This window comes from Elephas maximus, chromosome 9 (genome assembly GCF_024166365.1).
Source record: "Elephas maximus indicus isolate mEleMax1 chromosome 9, mEleMax1 primary haplotype, whole genome shotgun sequence".
In the NCBI taxonomy this organism is placed as follows: domain Eukaryota; kingdom Metazoa; phylum Chordata; class Mammalia; order Proboscidea; family Elephantidae; genus Elephas; species Elephas maximus.
Window position 1 is genome coordinate 5,559,184 of NC_064827.1, and position 17,655 is coordinate 5,576,838.

General features: G+C 39.1%; 1 protein-coding gene across 3 annotated transcripts in view; it reads right to left on the reverse strand.

Annotated features, from left to right (window-relative positions):
- The window catches only part of JAK2 (Janus kinase 2), a 99,981-nt gene that overhangs the window by 53,606 nt on the left and 28,720 nt on the right, over positions 1–17,655 (reverse strand). For all 3 annotated transcript variants that reach the window (XM_049895144.1, XM_049895146.1, XM_049895147.1), the window contains one exon: positions 8,651–8,901. In XM_049895144.1, coding sequence (XP_049751101.1) covers positions 8,651–8,870 — 220 coding nt within the window. In that variant the 5' untranslated portion in view covers positions 8,871–8,901. The remainder of the gene's footprint in view (positions 1–8,650; positions 8,902–17,655) is intronic.

The window sequence follows — 17,655 nt, forward strand, 5'->3', positions numbered from 1 at the left end:
AGTGAGCAACAAAAGAATCCATCAGGTACCAGAAGAAAACAAATAATAAAAATTAGAGCTGAACTAAATGAATTAGAGAACAGAAAAACAATCGAAAGAATTAACAAAGCCAAAAGCTGCTTCTTTGAAAAAATTAACAAAATTGATAAACCATTGGCCAGACTAACCAAAGAAATACAGGAAAGGAAACAAATAAGCCAAATAAGAAACGAGAAGGGCCACATCACAACAGACCCAATTGAAATTAAAAGAATCATATCAGATTATTACAAAAAATTGTACTCTAACAAATTTGCAAACCTAGAAGAAATGGACGAATTCCTGGAAAAACACTACCTACCTAAACTAACACAATCAGAAGTAGAACAACTAAATAGACCCATAACAAAAAAAGAGATTGAAACGGTAATCAAAAAACTCCCAACAAAAAACAGCCCTGGCCCGGATGGCTTCACTGCAGAGTTCTACCAAACTTTCAGAGAAGAGTTAACACCACTACTACTAAAGGTATTTCAAAGCATAGAAAATGACGGAATACTACCCAACTCATTCTATGAAGCCACCATCTCCCTGATACCAAAACCAGGTAAAGACATTACAAAAAAAGAAAATTACAGACCTATATCCCTCATGAACATAGATGCAAAAATCCTCAACAAAATTTTAGCCCATAGAATTCAACAACATATCAAAAAAATAATTCACCCTGATCAAGTGGGATTTATACCAGGTATGCAAGGCTGGTTTAATATCAGAAAAACCATTAATGTAATCCACCACATAAATAAAACAAAAGACAAAAACCACATGATCTTATCAATTGATGCAGAAAAGGCATTTGACAAAGTCCAACACCCTTTTATGATAAAAACTCTCACCAAAATAGGAATTGAAGGAAAATTCCTCAACATAATAAAGGGCATCTATGCAAAGCCAACAGCAAACATCACTCTAAATGGAGAGAACCTGAAAGCATTTCCCTTGAGAACGGGAGCCAGACAAGGATGCCCTTTATCACCGCTCTTATTCAACATCGTGTTGGAAGTCCTAGCCAGGGCAATTAGGCTAGACAAAGAAATAAAGGGCATCCGGATTGGCAACGAGGAAGTAAAACTATCTCTATTTGCAGATGACATGATCTTATACACAGAAAACCCTAAGGAATCCTCCAGAAAACTACTGAAACTAATAGAAGAGTTTGGCAGAGTCTCAGGTTATAAGATAAACATACAAAAATCACTTGGATTCCTCTACATCAACAAAAAAAACATCGAAGAGGAAATAACCAAATCAATACCACTCACAGTAGCCCCCAAGAAGATAAAATACTTAGGAATAAATCTTACCAAGGATGTAAAAGACCTATACAAAGAAAACTACAAAGCTCTACTATAAGAAATTAAAAAGGACATACTTAAGTGGAAAAACATACCTTGCTCATGGATAGGAACACTTAACATAGTAAAAATGTCTATTCTACCAAAACCCATCTATACATACAATGCACTTCCGATCCAAATTCCAATGCCATTTTTTAAGGTGATAGAGAAACAAATCACCAACTTCATATGGAAGGGAAAGAAGCCTCGGATAAGCAAAGCATTACTGAAAAAGAAGAAGAAAGTGGGAGGCCTCACTCTACCTGATTTCAGAACCTATTATACAGCCACAGTAGTCAAAACAGCCTGGTATTGGTACAACAACAGGCACATAGACCAGTGGAACAGAATTGAGAACCCAGATATAAATCCATCCACATATGAGCAGCTCATATTTGACAAAGGCCCAGTGTCAGTTAATTGGGGAAAAGATAGTCTTTTTAACAAATGGTGCTGGCATAATTGGATATCCATTTGCAAAAAAATGAAACAGGACCCATACCTCACACCATGCACAAAAACTAACTCCAAGTGGATCAAAGACCTAAACATAAAGACTAAAACGATAAAGATCATGGAAGAAAAAATAGGGACAACCTTAGGAGCCCTAATACAAGGCATAAACAGAATACAAAACATTACCAAAAATGATGAAGAGAAACCAGATAACTGGGAGCTCCTAAAAATCGAACACCTATGCTCATCTAAAGGCCTCACCAAAAGATTAAAAAGACCACCTACAGACTGGGAAAAAATTTTCAGCTATGACATCTCCCACCAGCGCCTGATCTCTAAAATCTACATGATTCTGTCAAAACTCAACCACAAAAAGACAAACAACCCAATCAAGAAGTGGGCAAAGGATATGAACACACACCTCACTAAAGAAGATATTCAGGCAGCTAACAGACACATGAGAAAATGCTCTCGATCATTAGCCATTAGAGAAATGCAAATTAAAACTACGATGAGATTCCATCTCACTCCAACAAGGCTGGCATTAATCCAAAAAACACAAAATAATAAATGTTGGAGAGGCTGTGGAGAGATTGGAACTCTTATACACTGCTGGTGGGAATGTAAAATGGTACAACCACTTTGGAAATCTACCTGGCGTTATCTTAAACAGTTAGAAACAGAACTACCATACAACACAGAAATCCCACTCCTCGGAATATACCCTAGAGATACAAGAGCCTTCACACAAACAGATATATGCACACCCATGTTTACTGCAGCTCTGTTTACAACAGCAAAAAGCTGGAAGCAACCAAGGTGTCCATCAACGGATGAATGGGTAAATAAATTGTGGTATATTCACACAATGGAATACTACGCATCGATAAAGAACAGTGACGAATCTCTGAAACATTTCATAACATGGAGGAACCTGGAAGGCATTATGCTGAGCGAAATTAGTCAGAGGCAAAAGGACAAATATTGTATAAGACCACTATTATAAGATCTTGAGAAATAGTATAATCTGAGAAGAACACATACTATTGTGGTTACGAGGGGGGGAGGGAGAGGGTTTTTTTACTGATTAATTAACAGATAAGAACTGCTTTAGGTGAAGTGAAAGACAACACTCAATACATGGAAGGTCAGCTCAACTGGACTGGACTGGACCAAAAGTAAAGAAGTTTCCAGGATAAAATGAATACTTCAAAGGTCAGCAGAGCAAGGGCGGGGGTTTGGGAACCATGGTTTAAGGGGACTTCTAAGTCAATTGGCAAAATAATTCTATTATGAAAACATTCTGCATCCCACTTTGAAATGTGGCGTCTGGGGTCTTAAATGCTAACAAGCTGCCATCTAAGATGCATCAATTCGTCTCAACCCACCTGGAGCAAAGGAGAATGAAGAACAGCAAGGTCACACGACAACTAAGAGCCCAAGAGACAGAAAGGGCCACATGAACCAGAGACCTACATTATCCTGAAATCAGAAGAACTAGTTTGTGCCCGGCCACAATCGATGACTGCCCCACAGGGAGCACAATAGAGAACCCCTGAGGGAGCAGGAGATCAGTGGGATGCAGACGCCAAATTCTCATAAAAAGACCATACTTATTGGTCTGACTGTGACTAGAGGAATCCCGGCGGTCATGGTCCCCAAACCTTCTGTTGGCACAAGACAGGAACCATCCCCGAAGACAATTCATCAGACATGAAAGGGACTGGACAGTGGGTAGGAGAGAGATGCTGATGAAGAGTGAGCTAATTATATCAGGTGGACACTTGAGACTGTGTTGGCATCTCCTGTCTGGAGGGGGGATGGGAGGATAGAGAGAGTTGGAAGCTGGCAAAATTGTCACGAAAGGAGAGACTGGAAGGGCTGACTCATTAGGGGGAGAGCAAGTGGGAGTAAGGAGTAAGATGTATATTAACTTATATGTGACAGACTGACTTGATGTGTAAACGTTCACTTGAAGCTCAATAAAAGTTAATAAAAAAAAAAAAAAAAGAAGACAAACAAATATCCCAAATCCAAAGGGACAAGTTCTGTAACTAAGTCACATAGGGATGGAAAAGCAACTGAGCTGAGGTGATAACGCAACCTAGTCTTGACAAACAATTAAGACTATGCTAATATCACACACAAGCAAAATTTTGCTGAAGATCATTCAAAAACGGCTGCAGCAGTATATTGACAGGGAACTGCCAGAAATCCGGCCGGTTTCAGAAGAGGACATGGAACCACGGATATCACTGCTGATGTAAGATGGATCCTGGCTGAAAGCAGAGAATACCAGAAGGATGTTTACTGTGTTTTAATGACTATGCAAAGGCATTCGACTGTGTGGATCATAACAAATTATGGATAACATTGTGAAGAACGGGAATTTCAGAACACTTAATTGTGCTCATGAGGAACCTTTATATAGATCAAGAGGCAGTTGTTTGGACAGAACAAGGGGATACTGATTGGTTTAAAGTCAGGAAAGGTGTGTGTCAGGGTTGTATTCCTTCACCATACCTATTCAATCTGTATGCTAAGCAAATAACCCGAGAAGCTGGACTATATGAAGGAGAATGGGGCATCAGGATTGAAGGAAGACTCATTAACAACCTGGGTTATACAGATGGCACAAGTTTGCTTAATGAAAGTGAAGAGGACTTGAAGCACTTACAAATGAAGATTGAAGACCACAGCCTTCAGTATGGATTACACCTCAACATAAAAAAAAAAAAAAAACATAAAGAAAACAAAAATCTTCACAACTGGACCAATAAGCAACATCATGATAAACGGAGAAAAGATTGAAGTTGTCAAGGATTTCATTTTACTTGGATCCACAGTCAACACCCATGGAAGCAGCAGTCAAGAAATCAAAAGATGCATTGCATTGGGTAAATCTGCTGCAAAGAACCTCTTTAAGGTGTTGAAGAGCAAAGATGTCACCTTGAAGACTAAGGTGCATCTGACCCAAGCCATGGTATTTTCAATCGCATTGCATGCATGCAAAAGCTGGACAATGAGTAAGGAAGACTGAAGAAGAATTGACGCCTTTGAATTGTGGTGTTGGTGAGGAATACTGAATATACCGTGGACTGCCAAAAGAATGAACAAATCTGTCTTAGGAGAAGTACAACCAGAATGCTCCTTAGAAGCAAGGATGGCGAGACTGCGTCTTACATACTTTGAACATGTTGTCAGGAGGGATGTCCCTGAAGAAGGACATCATGCTTGGCAAAGTACAGGGTCAGTGGAGAAGAGGAAGCCCCTCATCAAGGTGGACTGACACAGTGGCTGCAGCAATGACCTCAAGTATAACAACGATTGTGAGGATGGCTCAGGACCAGGCAGTGTTTCATTCTGTTGTTCGTAGGGTCACTATTAGTCAGAACCAACTCGACGGCACCTAACAACAACAACAGCGGTGGGGAGTCAAAGACATCGCAAACATAGTAAACTATATGAATTCATAAGGAATATCAACTATACATATAGCTCTCCTGGTTCACAGTCTGAATGATAAGGTATTTTAAAAATGTTTTACTTTTCCATTACGAAGTAAAATAATTATATTTTCAGATACTTAGAAATAGGCATGGGAAAAAACATCCCCCAAATCTCACCAATTTAACACAACCACCATTAATATTTAGGTATACTAGATTTCCTTCTAATCTTTAAAAAAAAAAAAAGCAGGATTTTGCTTGGTGTAAAGCATTATAACCAAAGAGTACCTGCAATTTTTTTAAGTTTTGGTAATCTAACATTAGAAGTATTTTTCTGTGCTGCTATATAGTCTTCGCACCCATAATTTTAAACAGCTGTATTACCAGTAGCTCTCAGTAACTGGATGTGACTCAAACGTTAGAAAGGGAAGCACCTTGCTTTTCCTAAAACAAACTAGGAGAAAAGTTACAGAGTAGCCCTCTGAACTCGCCTCTGCTCTTGGGTCAAGTAATAAATAAAATAAAGAGGATTTACCAAAGAAAGAGGGAAGGGAGCGTGCCTGAAAACTCTCTGCGAACAGTTCTACACCTCTGATCATTCATTTCTTTCTCTTTTCACACTACTTCTTCTTTCTCAGCTTCCCATTCATTTAATAGAACTGGAACTTAAATATTATTGAAAAGAAAGAACGAGGATGGCAAGCTGTACTCCACAGCTTATCTTCACTCAACTTCTCACACGAAGCAAGCTATAAATAAGACGTGGAAGGACCGTGGTTAAACCTCACGTGCTCTGAGCCTGTCACTCACTTCCTGCCTTTGTTATGCAACAAAGTATCAAAGTCACAACAGAGTAGCTGAGCATTTAGTCAGGTCTTAGTAAGTGCTGAGTTAAAAACTGTCATTACAGTGAAACAAAGTATTTGCAGAATTTCTTTTTAATCTGAACTATGTTCAAAAGAGTCAGGAATACAGGTACTTTGAAATCCTTACCATAATAGTTTTAGAGATGTCTTTCAGGATTTGTAGCTTCTTAAAAGCTACATTCTATTAGGCTGTTTCAAGTGCAATTAGAAGTTTATTTGCAATAAGAAGAAGTTATGTACGGTACTTTGCCAGAGATCTTTTACAGAGGTAGACTTTCTATAAGCCAAAAAAACAAAAACAAAAAAATCCATTGCTGTCAAGTCAATTCCAGCTCCCAGCAACTCACAGGACAGAGCAGAATGGCTCCACAGGTTTACCAGGTTGTAATCTTTACAGAAGCAGACTGCCACATTTTTTTCCCATGGAGTGGCTGTGGGTTTGAACCTCCAACCTTTAGGTTAGTAGCCAAGTGCTTTAATCACTGTGCCAGCAGGGCTCTTAAGACTTTCTGTAGGAACTTTAAAAGAAGAAAATCTAAGATCCAAAAAAATCAAACTCGTTGCCATCAGGTCGATTTCAACTAATAGCGACCCTACAGGACAGAGCAGAACTGCCCCATAGGGTTTCCAAGAAGCAGCTGGTGCATTCGAACTGCCATCCTTTTGGTTAGGAGCCGTAACTCTTAACCACTGTGCCACCAGGACTCCAAATCTAAGATCAACCCTTTGCCATTCAGTCGATTCCGACTCACAGGGACCCTATAGGACAGCGCAGAACTGCCCCATAGGGTTTCCAGGGAGCACCTGGTGGATTTGAACTGCTGACCTTTTGGTTCACAGCTGCAGCTCGTAACCACTATGCCACCAGGGTTTCCAAAGCTAACAGAGTCAACACTATTGCACATATGCTAGGAAAACCTGTAGCCAGATTCCTTGGACTTAAAAATTATACATTGTTATTTAAAAATTATCTAGAAGAGACACTTGTGGAGAATATAGGATGATTTAGCAATATAAATTAACAAACTAACTAATGGTATAATAAAGATTGTATGAGAAACTGACCTAAAGTTTTTAACAACTAATCTTAAGAGAATATTGCGATAGGTTGAATACAGGTAGATACTGCTACTTAAAAATGAGTCATTTCAACTTAAAAAACTCCTTCTTGAAAACCATATGCTAGTAATTTAAGAATTATACTTAAAATAATACAAGCACATTCATTTAAACAAATGCATAAACCAAACCTGTTGCCATCAAGTCGATTCCAACTCGTAGCAATCCTATAGGACAGAATAGAACCGCTCCATCGGGTTTCCAGGGAGCAGCTGGTTAGCAGCTGTAACTTGCCGTAGCTCTTAACTACTGCGCCACCAGGGCTCCAAATAAATGTATACTATTTACCAATTTAAACTGGTCATCTTGCAATTAGTGTTTTATTGTACTTCATGCCCTATTTCAAAATTGGATATGTGAAAATCATTTCCACCAACTTCATTTAATAGCTATTCTGACTTATACTAACCAGCTAACCTCATCTACTTTGTTCAATAAAACAGGACGAATTGATGTTATTCTTATGACTACTATTTGTAAGACAGTTATCTCTAAAACTAAAATCATACTACTGTTCTTTAAAACAAAACAAATGCAAAACAGACACCAACTAATCTTTCTATTAAAAGAACATTTGAAAAAGTCAGGTATCGTTGCAACGGGAAACCCTGAGAGCGCAGTGGTTAGAAGCTACGCCTAGCCAAAAGGCCGGCAGTTCGGATTCACCGGGCACTCCTTGGAAACTCTCCGGGGGAATTCAACTCTGTCCTATAGGGTGTCTGTGGGTCGGAATCAACTCGATGGGTTTTTCTGGTTTGGTGATAACAGGTACTATAGTGATCTCAGTGGCCCAGTAAAATGTGTCAGCTCCATGAAAGAGTTCCATGGTCCACAGTTTTGGATAGATTACAGTGAGGTAATGTAATCCCATTTCAAGGATAAAATTGATTTCAAGATGTACCAAATAAGAAAAAAGTACATATGAGGAAATGCAGATAGGATCTTCAAAAGCTAACAAAGAAAATGATGATTTGTCAGGAACGGCTATACGATATTTATTCAAGAATTTAAATCAAATGTGTACATATTTCAAGATATTGGTACTTTGCTTTAAAGTTGTTCTCAGGATCTAGCTTTAAGATAACCTTATGCCATGAGATATCCATTGAGAAGGTTCTTTAGTCACCTTATCGTTCAGAAAACATTTATGGGCTTAAATGTGTTTTGATACCTAGCCCAAAGCAAATTCATCTTAAATTCTACCCTAGTGATGAGTTCATTCTTTACGTTTGTGAAAACACACTTGCCAGCCAGCCACAGGAGCATTAAAAAAAAAAAAAAAAATCCATTATACATGTACGTTTTGTTAGAGTGGAATAATTAAAGCAATGACCTATTAATAAGAAGATAAATGCTGTTTTTTTTTTTTTTTAATACTCACCACAAGCTTTAGAAGCAGCAACACAAATGTCTTCAGCAACATACTCCCCCGTTGGAAACCTCAGGTAATCTTCTTCAGCCTTCCCAAGGGAATGGTAAAGATACACCTGCAGGACTGGCTCTACCTGCTTCACAGTGTTCGCAGGGCCAGGAATATCACCGTTCTGGTGTACAGGAGATGTGGACGTTCCTTCCATGTCTGTCACCGTAAGGCAAGCCATTCCCACTCAGAGGGTTTTTCAGAACATTGCCCTGTAAGAAAAAACAATAAAGTTACAAATGAAAGTGATACTGATAAGGTGTCTTTCATACAAAGAAGTTTTCTTGATGGCAGCAACTGGGTTGAATCCACTAACTGGACAAATATAATATTGTATATTATACTTACCACACAAAACACAGTGCACAACATCATAGACAGATTCAAGTTTTCTGTGGACAAGGACCATAAAACCCAAGTTTACAACCTAACTGAGGAACTCTACTATAGATACATAAAACACTACCAAAACCAACAAACAAAATTAGTTACAGACAAAAGAGGAGATGTCACAGGACAACATGATTACTCAACAGATGAATTACTCTAGCAACTGCTTACTAGAAAATAACATTTCAAGCTGGGAGGATACGATGAGCTTTATTTGAGGAGGCCACGTTTAAAACTAATCTTAAATACGGACTGAGCTTAGATGGATGGAGAAGGAGGGACATTCCAGGAGAGTGGAACTGTGCTGAAGAATACAAAGATATGCTCAGTAATACGCTGGGCTGAAGTCAAGTATTCGAAACATACCATTTGAAGAAAAGGTTAAAGAAGGATACTCGGGCCAAGCTGTTAGCCGCCTACCCAGTATGGGTGTTCCCCTTTCCTCCTTGATTCAGAACTCTAATTTTGTTGAGGAAAGCAACGTGCCCCAGAAAAAGAAACCGTACTTTCCTGTAGATGGACAGCCTTGAGAACCAGTATTCCAGTGCAAGTGGATGGGTGCTTCTTTCAGGACTGCACCTTAAGAAGAGACTGATTCAGCTGGCATGCATCCTTTTTCCCTCTCCCCTTCTTCCTACCTGAACGTGAGCATGAATTTGGGGTCAGGAAATCACCTTAAAATCACGAGGTAACCATGAAGGAAAGGCTGAGAGAAACACAGTCTCTCTCCTTAAGCAGCGGAGTCAATGTCAATAATAATCTACCACCAGATATTCTGCTCCTTACAAATGAATACCATCTCAACCAATATAGGAGAAAATTAAAGAAGGCTTGAATGTCATACCAGAGGTTTAACTTTATCCCATAGGGAATGATGAATCAAAACGGTGGGGTGGTGAACGTTTACAAAGCTCCTGCAGGACTCTAAGCAGCAGTAAGAGCCTCACAGAAGTGGCACAACTGGACAAGAAGAGCTAATGTAAGAGCAAGACTGGATGCAACATGGCGACTGAGTATGAGGAAGTCAGGACAGTGAAAGATGGTATGGGATTTCCAACCTAGGGGTACCTGTAATACCATGAACAGCAATAAGGAAATGCTAAGATGCCCCCTGACACCGGAAGGTGAAGAGAATCAGGGCTACTGCTTTTAAGATGATCATTTAGAAATAGTAATAGGACACTTTCAACAGAATTTAGCTGGCAGCCAAAGCATGAGATTGATATTTGAAAGACTTCTTAAGTAGAGATGAACATTTAACAATGTTCCTCATGGGTGTAATCATTTAAACGGTGAGCAGAACTATGGAAGGAAGACAAAGAACATCGTAACACACAGATGCAGAGAGCATTCACGATGCGCCGAGCACTGTTCCAAGCAGAGCTCTTAAGGGGAGGTAAAGGGACTACAGAGTGAGTTACGACACGGAACTCCACCCTATAGTCAACCGTAAGGACCTCATTAGAAAATACTGAAGTTAATCCTCCTTGTTGTCGTTAGGGGCCATCAAGCTGGTTCCAACTCACAGCAACCCCAGGTGCAACAGAAGGAAACACTGCCCAGTCCTGCGTCACCCTCACAATTGTTGTTATGTCAATTCTTAGTTATTTAAATAACATCTATGGGACTTGGAGGAGAAAAAAAAAAACCTAGCAATTGTTTTAACAAATATGAAACTACAAGATTTTACACGTTCATTTGCAATTGGATATGCAAATTTTAAAAGAATTTTAGTTTGTTCAAAAGTACGTAATTGTTTATTAAAAAATATTTCTTATAATCTATTGCACTGCCTCTGTTACTCAATTACAGAAAGTCAATGAAAATTCTTAGCATTAAAGAGCAAATCTGCCGGAATTTTATCAATTTGTGCTCAACACTGTTGTTGGATCCTAGGCCTCCCTTCTGCACTCACTTTTTCTGTTGAAATACACCCTTGGTAGATCTCTCAGTGAGGCTCTCTGGGTTTTTAAGTCTTACTCTTTGCCTGAAAACATACTTTCCCCAAACTCTCAAATGATGGGTATAAAATTCTGTTCGTAGTTCTTTCCATCGCACTTTGAAGATGTTACTGCGTTGTTTCTGGCAGCTACTGATATGAAGTCTGGGTGTCCTTTTTTTCCTCCTAGTAGTTTAAGGTTATTCTGTACTTTATGACCAATGTCCAATAATTTTATTGTAATGGTCTTGGTGTAGATTTACTTTTATCTTGGCCAGGATTTACTATAAGCTTTTAAATCTGAAGGTTCGTGTCTTTTTTTCACTTCTAAGCAATTCTCAGATGCTACGCATTCGGATGCTGCTTCTTTGCCATTCCCTCTGATTTCCAGCGGAACTCCTGAGTTGAGCATGGAAGCCTCTCAAGCTCACTTCCACAACTCTTACCTGCTCTTTCTCGTTTTATTTCTCTCTGTCTCTCACTGCTGCTTTATGGGTGAATTCGCTAAGCTTCTAACTATAACCAAGCTGGAGTTTATACCATTCAGGTCTTTTTTTTTTTTTAAACCCCAATAACTAAGTTTTGAAGCTTTCTAAGTTTTTAAATGGGCTCATTTGTATACCCTATTCTTGTTCCATTCTTGCCCATTTTGTTTCATAATTTCTTGTTCTACTTTTTTATCAAAGCACAATATTCATACAGAGAAGTACACAACGTTAAGTGCACACAAGCATGCTATCTTTGTGAAAACTCATCCATCTGTATACTTATGATTAATACGGTTTCATGAATACATGTTACACTTCGATTAAAGGCTTAGTTAAAAGTTTTAATTTTATCTGGAGTAAACTCATGTTCCAGTTTTTAATTTTGCTATCTTTCTTAGCATTAGATGTCTTCACATGTCTTGGAATTTGGTTTGCAGGCTCGCTTCACCGTTCCCTGCCCAACTCCCACCCCCCCTCCACCACACACACACCTTCTGTGGCCACCCCTCATTATCTATCAATTTGTGGTGGCCTCAACCTAGCCTACCTGGCTAACCACACAGAAGCAGATCTCACAAGAGCAGGTTAAAATGTCTGCCCTGAGGAGATATCATATATGCTGTAGGCCCAGTCACAGAGCAGACACTTGGCTCCATATTGGTGTTCCCAAATCTATGTCTTCTTGTCTTCCCAAGCCTGCAGCTTGTCCAAAACTATAGCACCAGGCAGCATTTAGCAGGAGGTTCCTCTCTTGACAGCCTACTTAGAGGGAAGTGAGGGCTGGCAGGAAAAATAACGCCCTGGAGCTGGCTCTGATCCACGCTAGACCACAAGTGCTAAGCTCCTGGTCTCCAGTGACCACTTCTACACAGGGAAGCCAGCAAGCCAGAGGCATTATTAGCCCCACTCATTTCGCATTTATAGTCCATGGATATGTTCAGGTTGTTCTATTTTTATCTAGCCTATAATTTTTTTGTTTTCCTTTTTTATATTTTAGTATGACACAATTAGGCATTTAGAACAGAAAGGATGTTAAGTGGGGATCACTTTCACCTTAAACTCACATAAGCTCACTTCAAAACTGCATAAACAATAAATGTCTGCTGCACTAAAACTAATCCAGTGGTTTACAAAATGCATTGGTGATTATCTACGTAAAAATAAAAAACATCTACAATTATAAACAAAAGAGCTCATCACCACGGCAACCATCTACAAGATCACTGTAACGGCATCAGCTACAATTCTTTCACTACAGCAAAAAACAGAAAATTTAAAAATAATGACGGTGAGTTGAAAAAGACAATACACACAATAGCAACAAAAACTGTAAGGCACCTAGAGATAAACTGAACAAAAGATGTGCAGAGGCTTATATGCAGAAAATTATAAAACTTTATTGTAAAACATTAAATTAGACCTAAATAAGTGGAAAGATATCCCATGTTCAAGAAAGGAAAAAAAAAAAAGTAACTATTATAAAGGTATAAATTCTTCCTATATAAATCTGTACAGTCAATGTAATTCTAATCAAAATCCCAACAGGTTTTTCCAGAGAACCTGACAAGATGATTCTAGAATGTTTGTCTAAGGCCAAAGTTCAGAAAGCAGTCACAGAAGAAGGGAGGAAGGAGGAAGAGAAGGTTAGAGAAAAGGCAGAAAGGGGGGGAAGCGAGGGAAGAGAAAGGGAGAGGAGAAGAAGGGGAAAGAGGAACAAGGAGAGTAGGAGGAGGACTTTGTCCTACCACATATGAAAATCATTATAAAGCTATGCTAGAGAACAACACATGCACAGGAATAAACAAGTTCACCAATGGAACAGGAGAGAATGCAAAAACAGGCTGATGTGTATATGACAGAGAACATGACAGACCACCAGAGAAAGAAGTGACTCTTAAATAAATGCTGCTGGGACAATAGCTATCCATGCAAAAAAAAAAAAAAAAAAAGCATAAACTGGATCCTTACTTCACACCATACACATAAAAATCTATTTCGGAGAGATTAAAGATTGCACTATGAAAGGTATAACTTTAAAAATTTATCTGGAAGAAATATATGATAATATCTTTCTGACCTTGGAGTAGAAAAGCATTTCTTAAACAGGACACAAGAAACACTAAGCATAGAAGAAAAAACCTGATATATTCAAGTGCATTAAAATTAAAAATTTCTACTCATTGAAAGATACAAAGAAAATAAAAAGACAAGCCACAAACTGGCTGTAGATATTTGCAATATATCCAGAGAGAGAGAAAGTGTGCATGTGCGTGTGTACAAATATACATGTCGTTGTTGTTAGGTGCCGTTGAGTCAGTTCCGACTCACAGCGACCCTATGCACAACAAAATGAAACACCACCGGTCCTGTGCCATCCTCGCCATCGTTGTTATGCTTGAGCCCACTGTTGCAGCCACTGTGTCAATCCACCTTGTTGAGGGTCTTCCTCTTTTTTTTGCTGACCCTCTACTTTACCAACTATGATGTCACTTCTCCAAGAAGTGGTCCCTCCTGATAACATGTCCAAAGTATGTGAGGCGTAGTCTCTCCATCTTCTGAGGAGTGCTTCCGAGGAGCACTCTGGTTGTACTTCTTCCGAGACACAGACTCGTTCGTTCTTTTGGCAGTCCATGGTATATTCAATATTCTTCGCTAACACCACAATTCAAAGGCATCAATTCTTCGGTCTTTCTTATTCAACATCCAGCGTTCACATATATATGAGGCGACTGAAAACACCATGGCTTGGGTCAGGCGCACCTTACTCTTCCAGGTGACATCGTTGCTTTTCAAGGGGTCTTTTGCAGCAGATCTGCCCAATGCAAGGCATCTTTTGACTTCTTGACTGCTGCTTCCATGGGTGTTGATTGTGGATCCACATAAAATGAAATCCCCGACAACTTCAATCTTTTCACCATTTATCACGATGGTGCTTCTGGGTCCAGTTGTGAGGATTTTTGTTTCTTTATGTTGAGGTGTAATCCATACTTTAAGGCTGTGGTCTTTGATCATCATCAGTAAGTGCTTCAAGTCCTCTTCACTTTCAGCAAGCAAGTTGTGTCATCTGCATAATGCAGGTTGTTGAGTCTTCCTCCAACCCTGATGCCCCGTTCTTCTTCAGATAGTCCAGATTCTCAGATTATTTGCTCATCAGAAAGATTGAATGCTGTTGTTGTTAGGTGCCGTTGAGTCGGTTCTGACTCATAGCGACCCTACGCACAACAGAACGAAACACTGCCCGGTCCTGCGCCATCCTTACAATTGTTATGCTTGAGCTCATTGTTGCAGCCACCGTGTCAGTCCACCTCGTTGAGGGTCTTCCTTTTTTCCACTGACCCTGTACTGTGCCAAGCATGATCAGGTAGTGAGAGGCCCTCCTACTTTGTTTTTTTTCTTCAGTAATGCTTTGCTTATCCAGGGCCTCTTTCCTGTCCATATACAGTTGGTGGTTAGTTTTCCAAAATATATATGTATATATTTTATATTTTTAAGCTTCACTTTTTCCTACTAGGTAAATTTTATTATTATAATTGACTGAGAATCAGGTTAATGTTTTGAAATGTTTATTGATTTTATTTTAGCTCAGCTTCTGCAAAAAAATTCTAAATTTTTAAAATTGAGATTTATTGAGGATGTGTATAGATCTAGAAGAAAGCAGCTCGTTTCCATTAAGATTTCGGTTAAGGTGAATACAGTAACTGCGGTTGTTCTATTCAAATAATATTCAGGAAGAAGAGTACGCCTAGCATAGTTTAACCTGCCGATAGTTATGTCAGCATTAGACACGTTATAAATTTTTTAAAATGGGAGAACTAGGAAAGTCATTAATATTATTTTCATTTACAGGATGATGCTGTAATATTACTTCAATGTTCAGATTAAGGTGGTTATCTAATATAGTGTCAGTGTGGGCTACGTTATTATTTATAAAATATGTAGTATACAGTACTTTAATAATTTTCTTACCAGGGCCATATGATTTATGGAAATTCAATCCACTGACTGACTTGACTTCTTAAAACCAAATGGTTTTTTATCATTAACTTTTTTTTTTAACTTTTATTGAGCTTCAAGTGAACGTTTACACATCAAGTCAGTCTGTCACATATAAGTTTATATACATCTTACTCTGTACTCCCACTTGCTCTCCCCCTAATGAGTCAGCCCTTCCAGTCTCTCCTTTCGTGACAATTTTGCCAGCTTCCAACTCTCTCTATCCTCCCATCCCCCCTCCAGACAGGAGATGCCAACACAGTCTCGAGTGTCCACCTGATATAATTAGCTCACTCTTCATCAGCATCTCTCTCCTACCCACTGTCCAGTCCCTTTCATGTCTGATATCATTAACTTTTGTATCAGAAATAGTTTCCTAGTTTTGTACTTTTATATTCTGTAAAATAATGTGGCTACACACAACAATAGTGGGAAATTGTTTTACTTTAATATGAACTGAATTTGGGAGTATGTGTTAAAGTATTCGTAGAATTTGAAAGATTGGGGGACTGTAATGTGCTTAAGAAAAGAACTGATTTCAAATACTTTAAAAGCTTTCATTCACTAAAAATTAGTATGAGAATTACAAGGCAGTGTATTGAACTTCTCCAGAAGTTCTACATGGCAAATTTTAGCCATAATAAAACACATGCGCACACGCATACACACACACACACAATTTGCTGTTGTTAGGTGCCATTCAGTTTTGACTCTCAGCAACCCCATGTCACGTATAATGGAACGAAATGCTGCCTGGTACTGCGCCATCCTCACAAATGTTATGTTTGAGCCCACTGTTGGAGCCACTCTGTCAGTCTATCTCCTTGAGGGTCTCCCTCTTTTTCACTAACAGATTGAATAAGTATGGTGAATTCCAATGAACTAGTAAAAATTATTAACTGTATTAATAAGTAATCAATAATAATTAATTTTCCTTTTACTTGGATCCAGAATCAACACCCATGGAAGCAGCAGTCAAGAAATCAAAAGATACGTTGCATTGGGCAAATCCGCTGCAAAAGACTTCTTTAAAGTGTTGAAAAGCAAAGATGTCACCTTGAAGACAAAGGTGGTGCGCCTGACCCAAGCCATGGTGTTTTCAATCACCTCGCATGCGTGCGAAAACTGGATGATGAATAAGGAAGACTGAAGAAGAGTTGATGCCTTTGAATTGTGGTGTTGGTGAAGAATACTGAATATACCATGGACTGCCAAAAGAACGAACAAATGTGTCTTGGAAGAAGTACAGAATTCTACTTAGAAGCAAAGATGCAGAGACTACGTCTTGCGGACTTTGGACGTGTTATCAGGAGGAACCAGTTCCTGGAGAAGGACACCATGCTTGGTAAAGTAGTAGGTCAGTGAAAAAAAGGAAGACCTTCAAGAAGATGGATTGACACAGTGGCTCCAACAATGGGCTCAAGCATAACAACGATTATGAGGATGGTGCAGGGCCAGACAGTGTGTAGTTCTGTTGTTTGCAGGGTCACTATTAGTCAGAAGCAACTCAACAGCACCTAACGATAACAACAATAAGACAGTCTGGAGTGACTCAGGTTGGTATGTTTTTCCTGCAAGTGCATGGCAAGAAAGAATATAATGGTTATGCCTGCAGTTTGGTGCCTTGATGTGTGCTAAGGTGCCCACAGTTTTACGTGCTATTACTTTTGCACTATCTGTGCACCTGTCAACATAGTGAAAAAGGCCACTTAGCATCTCAGTATTATTATGAAAATCATTTTAACTTCATTAACCCCTCGAATGGGTTTTGAATATGCACAGGTGGCTGCAGGAGACCGTATTTTGAGAACTGCTCCTCGTCAATTCAGCAATTCTACTTCTAGTTACAAACCTCATAGAATACACACATACGTGCACCAAGGGACATATTATAAGAATATTCATTGCACGGCAGTTTGTAATAGTGAAAAACTGCAAACAACCCACATTACCAGGAGAATGGATAAACAATTATGCCATATTCACACTATAAAATATATTCCCCAGTTGTGGAACCACAGCTTTATACAACACGGGTAAATCTTAGAAAACAATACTGTGAAAACAGCAAGTTGCAGAAGACTGTAAGCTGTATCCCAGAAAAACCAAAACCAAACCCACTGCCATCGAGTTGATTCAACTCATAGCAACACTGT